Source organism: Theropithecus gelada, chromosome 20, assembly GCF_003255815.1.
Source record: "Theropithecus gelada isolate Dixy chromosome 20, Tgel_1.0, whole genome shotgun sequence".
Taxonomy (NCBI): Eukaryota; Metazoa; Chordata; class Mammalia; order Primates; family Cercopithecidae; genus Theropithecus; species Theropithecus gelada.
In genome coordinates, this window is record NC_037688.1 from 47421177 (window position 1) to 47429173 (window position 7997).

The following is a 7997-nucleotide window of genomic DNA, read 5'->3' on the forward strand; positions in this document are numbered from 1 at the left end:
TTTGAGGCTAAGAGATAGAGATAAGCCTGGGCAACGCAGCAAAAATCCATGTCCTCAAAACATTTAAAAAATGGCTGGGCGTGGTGGAGCACGCTTCCAGACCCAGCTACTGGGGAGGCAGAGGGGAAGGACTGTTGAAGCCCAGGAGGTCAAGGCTGTAGTGAGCCATGACTGTACCGCTGTGTTCCAGCCTGGGTGACAGAGTGGGACCCTGTCTCAAAACAATTCAAAGAAATGATCCCAGACAATAAACTTATTTTAAGATTAAAGACATGATTTTTGCAGGGCATGGTGGCTCACGCTTGTAATCCCAGCACTTTGGGAGGCCGAGGCGGGTAGATCACAAGGTCGGGAGTTTGAGACCAGTCTGGCTGACATAGTGAAACCCCGTCTCTACTAAAAATACAAAAATACAAAAATACAAAAAAAGAAAAAGAAAAAAAGGCTCTTTCTCTTTTTGATCTTTTTTTTTTTTTTTTTTTTTGAGACAGAGTCTTGCTCTGTCACCCAGGCTGAGTACAGCGGTGCAATCTTGGCTCACTGCAAGCTCCGCCTCCCGGGTTCACGCCATTCTCCTGCCTCAGCCTCCAGAGTGGCTGGGACCACAGGCGCCCGCCACCATGCCCGGCTAATTTTTTTGTATTTTTAGTAGAGACGGGGTTTCACCGTGTTCGCCAGGATGGTCTGGATCTCCTGACCTCGTGATCCGCCCGCCTCCGCCTCCCAAAGTGCTGGGATTACAGGCGTGAGCCACCGCGCCCGGCCTCTTTTTGATCTTCTTATAGGTCCCAGAACTTTAAAAATTTTGCTGGAATATAGGACTTATACTTTCCTATTTCTTCCAAGAAATAAGAAGATACTTTTGTGATAGCAACCAACTTTCTAGATAGCAGCCTGCAATGTAAGTGACCCAGGGATACCTTATTATTCTAAACAAGAACTTCTAGGTCTACCCTAAAGCTGTGCAGCATGAGGCTTTCCCAGAGCTCTCTTTGATTTTCCTTCAGTTCTCCTCTTTGCACAATCATTATGTACTGAAACTTTTTTTTTTGATCTTTTTTTTTTTTTTTTGAGACAGAGTCTTGCTCTGTCACCCAGGCTGAGTACAGCGGTGCAATCTTGGCTCACTGCAAGCTCCGCCTCCCGGGTTCACGCCATTCTCCTGCCTCAGCCTCCCGAGTAGCTGGGACTACAGGCGCCCGCCACGTCGCCCGGCTAGTTTTTTTGTATTTTTTAGTAGAGACGGGGTTTCACCGTGTTAGCCAGGATGGTCTCGATCTCCCGACCTCGTGATCCGCCCATCTCGGCCTCCCAAAGTGCTGGGATTACAGGCTTGAGCCACCGCGCCCGGCCCGAAACATTTTCTTTCACTGAAGAATGATACAGCCGGGCACGGTGGCTCATGCCTGTAATCCCAGCACTCTGGGAGGCCGAGCTGGGTGGATCATCTTCTGAGGTCAGGAGTTCAAGACCAGCCTGGCCAACATGGCAAAACCCCGTCTCCACTAAAAATACAGCAATTACCAGGGCGTGGTAGTGCACACCTGTAATCCCAGCTACTCAGGAGGCTGAGACAGGAGAATTGCTCCAACCCAGGAGGCAGAGCTTGCAGTGAGCCAAGATCGTGCAATTGCACTCCAGCCTGGGCTACAAAGTGAGACTCCATCTAAAAACAAACAAAAAAAATTAGCCAGGCACAGGCTTGTAATCCCAGCTACTCAGGAGGCTGAGGCAGGAGAATCGCTTGAACCTAAGAGGTGGAGGTTGCAGTGAGCCGAGATCTCGCCTCTGTACTCCAAGCCTGGGTGACAGAGCGAGTCTCCGTCTTAAAAAAAATAGTAACCAACTAATTTTGGAGGCAATATTTTATATCAAATTTCTCTACAGAAGAGCCACAAATCTTCGCATTGTCAGAAGAAACCTGGAAGCACAGCTGTCCCCTTCCAGCCGTGGCTGCATACCTCTTCAGAGACTCTATAAACGCCACACGGGAGTCAGGGACTTTGGGGAGCTGTGGGAAGAGAAGAGCCCTGTGAGAGGCTGACAAGCAAAGTCCTTGCTTTCTACACAACTGGTCATGAACTCATGGAGACGCATACTGACCACTCGAGGTGTGAGCAGGGCAGGGAGGAAGTGGGACACGTAGTAAGGCCTCCTGAATATGCTGCAACACAGAGAAGCAGACAGTGCATAGGTGAGTGCAGCGAAAAGGCAATTCCCACAGACAGTGACTGGTGTTTCAGAGAGTGGACCGCGAGGGCTTATTCCAAAGCCACGATGCATTATGAAGCCTTCTTGCGCACAGTTCTGGGACAAGGCATGTGTGGGGCAGGACCACATTCCGCCCGCTCCCCGGGCATGAACGTGGAGCCTGGATCAATCTGAGGCCATGAGGACCATGTAAGGTCCATTTGGGGCAATTTCCTTGGAGCTAATTTCAAAACGCTGGGAGCTGCAATCAGCTCATCCACACGGGTAACCACCGGAATTCAAGATGTTTTGGGATCACAACAAATTGAATAAAGCTGTGCTATTCAGCTCTCTATTACTGACTCCATATTGGTCACGAAGAAGGCATTGATAAAAAAAATCATCAGGGCCCCACTGTCTTCCCTCCCAGTGCAAGCTCCCCAATCAGCACTTCCTGTCAGCTGTTTCAGCATTGGGGGGCATCACCTGCTTTTACAGAGGAAAACATATTTCATGGCAAATGTCTAGCTCTTGACCTCAGCCCGTATCCCCTCACGGCAGGATCCTCGATGTGACATTTACAGCCCTGACTCCTGTCTCTCCATGAATAGACAGTGGCCAACCTGCCCCATGTGGCTCTGAGCAGACCTGGGACACACTCAGAAGAGCCCCAAGACACTGACAGGCATCAGAGCGGAGTCTGCACACATTGCAGCCACCAGCGGCCCTTTGGGCAGCCCAGCCTACCTGGCCTCCATGACGGTAACTGGGATTTTCCCCGTATGCTCAAACACCATGACGGCCTTTTCAACATCCTGAAGAGCTTGGCTGTGGGGCTGGTTCCCACACAGGGAGGAAGGGAAAAAGAACAGAGGACTTTAAAGAAAAGAAAGTGAGCAGTGAAGGCCATACTCAACCTGTGCTTCCTTGATGCAAAGACTCTGTACAAATTAAAGGTAAAGGCCCACATGGTGTGTCCACAGCAGGGACCCTGGAGCACTCCACAATGTCCCAAAATACCAGCAAGACAGGGGAAGGAACAACACTGCCGCTTCCACATGCACAAAGCTCAGACCCGGCGATGTGCAGCACTCATCAAGACAGCTCAGCTCTGCTGAGAGCCTGCCGTGAGCCTCTTTCATGCCTCTAGGAGACTAAAGAGTTGAAAGTAAAGATTTTGGCCGGGCGCAGTGGCTCATGCCTGTAATCCCAGCACTTTGGGAGGCAGAGGCGGGCGGATCATGAGGTCAGGAGATGGAGACCATCCTGGCTAACACAGTGAAACCCCATCTCTACTAAAAACACAAAAAATCAGCCGGGCGTGGTGGTAGGCACCTGTAGTCCCAGCTACTTGGGGGGCTGAGACAGGAGAATGGCGTGCACCTGGGAGGCGGAGCTTACAGTGAGCCGAGATTGGGCCACTGCACTCCAGCCTGGGCGACAGAGCAAGACTCCGACTCCAAAGAAAAAAAGTTCACACTTTTCTGTGATTCAGAGAAAAACATGAGCAACCACCTCTCCATTCAACCCCACATGAACCAAGGTCTCCTGAAAGGACAAATTTACTGCAGCGTGAGGTGCTTCATTCCCACACACAGTAACTCTTTCCACACACACAAGGTGGGACAAGGCAAAACAAAGGCCCCCAGAGCCTAGTCCCCAGCTGTGCCCAAGGCAAGACTAGACGTAAAAGCTCAAGCTCAACTCAAGAGTCAAAGGAAACTGGACTTTGCATGGTGGGCGTGACTGGCTGAGACCCTGCAGGGCTCAAGCAACGTTACCTCAGTAATGTCCCCAGCTGATGACAAATCCTCATAGAGTCCCATGCTTTCTATAGAAACCTTCAGAGAAGAGACAGAATGAGAACAAGAAAACAAAGCAGTTTCTGCCGGGACAGGTGTGAGGAGTGGGCACGGAGGGGCAGCTTGCCTTGAGGTCGGCCAGCCGTGTCTTGGCCAATGAGATGTAGTCTGTGAGGAGGGAGCGGTACTTGCTGGGAACAAGGGGAGGGTGGAGAATGTGCACCTGAGGATAGATGGCAGAGTGCAGCACCATTAGTCTGGGAACTGCCTGGACTCCAGGGAGGCCACAATTCACTTCCAACATCCACAGTGCTGAGTAGAGAAACACGGCCCTTTACAGACTTACGAGTATGCAAAGCAAACCATTAGTAAAATTAAAACACAAGCCAGGTGCAGTGGCTCATTCCTGTAATCCCAGCACTTTGGGAGGCCAAGATGGGCGGATCACGAGGTCAGGAGATTGAGACCATCCTGGCTAACATGGTGAAACCCCATCTCTACTAAAAATACAAAAAATTAGCCAGGCGTGGTGGCGGGTGCCTGTAGTCCCAGCTACTCAGGAGGCTGAGGCAAGAGAAAGGCGTGAACCGGGGAGGCGGAGCTTGCAGTGAGCCGAGATCATGCCACTGCACTCCAGTCTAGGCGACAGAGCGAGACTCTGTATGCTTCCCCAGGTGAAAAACGAAGGAATTCTAATGTAGTTGGTCCTCCAAGTCCTGGGTGGCTCGCTGGGGAAACCAGGGATGTACAATCCTAGCAGCAGCAGGAACTGGCTGGCGCACCTGCAGCTCCACGCCTTTGGCTTCCTGGTCAAAGGGGACAGAGGAGACACTGCATTTTTTTTTTTTTTGGAGAGGGAGTTTTGCTGTTGTTGCCCAGGCTGGAGTGCAGTGGCGCGGTCTCGGCTGCAACCTCCACCTCCCCAGTTCAAGCGATTCTCCTGCCTCAGCCTCCAAGTAGGTGGGATTACAGGCATGTGCCACCACACCAGGCTAATTTTGTATTTTTAGTAGAGATGGGGTTTCTCCATGTTGGTCAGGCTGGTGTCGAACTCCTGACCTCAAGTGATCTGCCCTCCTCAGCCTCCAAAAGTGCTGGGATTACAGGTGTGAGCCACCACGCCCGGCCAATTTTCTTAAAAGATGAGGGTCAGGCTGGGCACAGTGGCTCATGCCTGTAATCCCAGCACTTTGGGAGGCCAAGGCAGAAGGATCACTTGAGCTCAGTTCAAGACCAGCCTGGACAACATAGCAAGTACTCCATTTGTACTAAAAAAAAGAAAAAACACCAGCCAGGTTTGCTGGTGTGCGCCTAGAGTCCCAACTACTCAGGAGGCTGAGGTGGGAGAATTGCTTGACCTGGGAGGTGTAGGCTACAGTGAGTTATGATGGCAACACTGCACTCTAGCCTGGGCAACAGAGTGAGACTGTCTCCAAAAAAAAAAGCCAAAATGAGTCCCTAACACCTCACTGCAGTACAGCTTCCTCCTCCTGCATCATTGGGCGCTGAGAATGTCTCTCCACGTCACCACTCAGACCTGCTCGCTGTTTTGAGGGAGGAAGGGAAAAAGAACAGAGGACTTTAAAGAGAAGAAAATGAGCAGTGAAGGCCACACCCAACTGTGTTGAGCGGGTCTATCTACCCACCTCCTTGGCCTAGAGGAGAAAAGAGTTTCTGAGAGTTTGCCATTACTGGCACACATGCCCTCACTTTGTGTCCACACGGATACCCCCAGCTGCAATGTTTGTGTTGTTTCACCATAAACTGCTTGGGGAAGGGGAGGGGCCTGGCTGAGAGGCTCAGAGCAGATCTGCAGGAGGCTCTTGGGGAGGCCAAGGCAGTCCTCAGATTGAGTAGGTGAGCAGAAGCACCAGAAATCATGGATATGGCAGCCAGCTTCTCACCTGCAGGTACCGGGGGGACTCAAAAGGCACGAGGTCTGACAAGAACGTAAACAGGAAGACCAGTGCCTTCTTGCTGCAGCCATGGTAGCCTCGCGTGCTCCCAAAGGAGGCCTGTGTGGAGAGAAGAGCGTGAAGCCCAGGACAGCCAGGCACGGCTGCACCACCTAGGCAGTGTCTGGGCTGCTTCTCTAGTCTGTCTCCTGAACAGAAAGGAAAAAAGAGAAACAACCAAAAGTCACTGTGGCTCACACATTTACAGATGGCGTGGCTGTGCTTTGATTAAACAGAAGATCTAAAAGTTATTCAAAGAAAAGCAGTTAAAAATAATTAGCTATAACAAACACTGATGGTATCCTTTTGGGATCCTTGGGGTACAATTTGTTAAATGCCCTAAGAAGTGTTTATGCACAGCAAACAAACTGATTTTGTGGAATGAAGCCGCTTCTGAACACACTTTAACTTCTAACCTCATCCATCAGTGGACAGATCACTGCAAGAGAGGTGCATAAGGAAAACAGGCCAAGGAGGGCCACCCCTCAGACAGTGACACTGCAAGACCCCAGCAGAGCAAGCATGGAACATGAGCAAACCCTTCCAGGAACGAAGGGGGCTGCAGCAAGGTCCTAGGGGCTGCAGTCAGTCAGGGAGGGAAGATTTTAAATGGGCATGGCCCTGAACGCATCACAAGTGAACCTGCAGAGAGAATGTGTACCTCTGTGAAAACAGAGCCACTTACTGCAAAACCGCACGAGCTCCTGCTGCCCTGGCCCCGGGTGAGAGCACAGGAGATCCTGGTGGCCCCGTGTGAGCGCACAGGAGATCCTGGTGGCCCCGTGTGAGCGCACAGGAGATCCTGGTGAAAGCTCAGCGAGTTAATATCCATCAGGAAACCTGAACTGCAACTGGAACTGAAGGCTCACCTTGGTCTTTCTGAAAGCATGCAACATTGTGTACATTTTTTTTTTTTTTTTTGGAGACAGAGTCTGGCTCTGTTGCTCAGGCTGGAGTGCAATGGCGCAGTCTTGACTCACTGCAATGTCTGCCCCCCAGATTTGAGGGATTCTCCTGCCTCCCTAGTAGCTGAGATTACAGGCATTTGCCACTTTTTTTTTTTCTTTTTGAGAGACAGTCTCGCTCTGTCACCCAGGCTGCAGTGCAGTGGCACAGTCAGGGCTCACTGCAACCTGCACCTCCCGGGTTCAAGCGATTCTCCTGCCTCAGCCTCCTGAGTAGCTGGATTATAGGCACCCATCACCACACCCAGTTAAATTTCGTATTTTTGGTACAGATGGGGTTTTGCCATGTTGCTAAGGGTGGTCTCCAACTACTGGGCTCAAGCGATCTGCCCGCCTCATCCTCCCACAGTGCTGGGATTTGCCTTCAAAAGTAAAAATTAAAACAGACGTTCAGGCCAGGTTCGGTGGCTCATGCCTGTAATCCCAGCACTTTGCGAGGCTAAGTGGAGCGGATCACGAAATCAAGAGATGAAGACCATCCTGGCCAACATGGTGAAACCCCATCTCTACTAAAATTACAAAAATTAGCCGGGTGTAGTGGCGGGCACCGGTAGTCCCAGCTGCTCGGGAGGTTGAGGCAGGAGAATCGCTGGAACCCAGGAGGCGGGAGTTGCGGTGCGTCGAGAACACGCCACTGCACTCCAGCCTGCTGACAGAGAGGGATTCCATCCCAAAAACAAAACAAAAACAAATGTTCAAAGACTGAATACGCATATATACATTTATCAAAACTCATCTAACTGTCTGCACATGGCGGTTCAGGCTGTAATCCCAGTGCTTTGGAGGCTGAGGTGCGGGGATCGCTTAAGGCCAGGAATCCGAGACCAGCCTGGGCAACACAGTATGATGTATTTACAAAAAAAAGTTTTTTAATTTGCTGAGTATGGCGGCACACACCTGTAGTCCCAGTGACTCTGGAAGCTGAGGCAGGAGGACTGCTTGACCCCAGGAGGTCAAGGCTGCAGTGAGCTATGATCATGCCACTGCACTCCAGCCTGGGCAACAGAGCAACACTCAGTCTCTTAAAACACAAAAAGAGGCCGGGCGCGGTGGCTCAAGCCTGTAATCCCAGCACTTTGGGAGGC

The 7997-nt window shown here is 51.1% G+C and overlaps 1 protein-coding gene across 3 annotated transcripts in view; it reads right to left on the reverse strand.

Moving 5' to 3' along the window:
* The window catches only part of FANCA (FA complementation group A), a 75467-nt gene that overhangs the window by 38671 nt on the left and 28799 nt on the right, over window positions 1–7997 (reverse strand). For all 3 annotated transcript variants that reach the window (XM_025369498.1, XM_025369499.1, XM_025369497.1), the window contains exons 15-20: window positions 5897–6007; window positions 4120–4215; window positions 3972–4031; window positions 2938–3026; window positions 2104–2164; window positions 1962–2011 (exon numbers count right to left, since the gene is read on the reverse strand). In XM_025369498.1, coding sequence (XP_025225283.1) covers window positions 1962–2011; window positions 2104–2164; window positions 2938–3026; window positions 3972–4031; window positions 4120–4215; window positions 5897–6007 — 467 coding nt within the window. The remainder of the gene's footprint in view (window positions 1–1961; window positions 2012–2103; window positions 2165–2937; window positions 3027–3971; window positions 4032–4119; window positions 4216–5896; window positions 6008–7997) is intronic.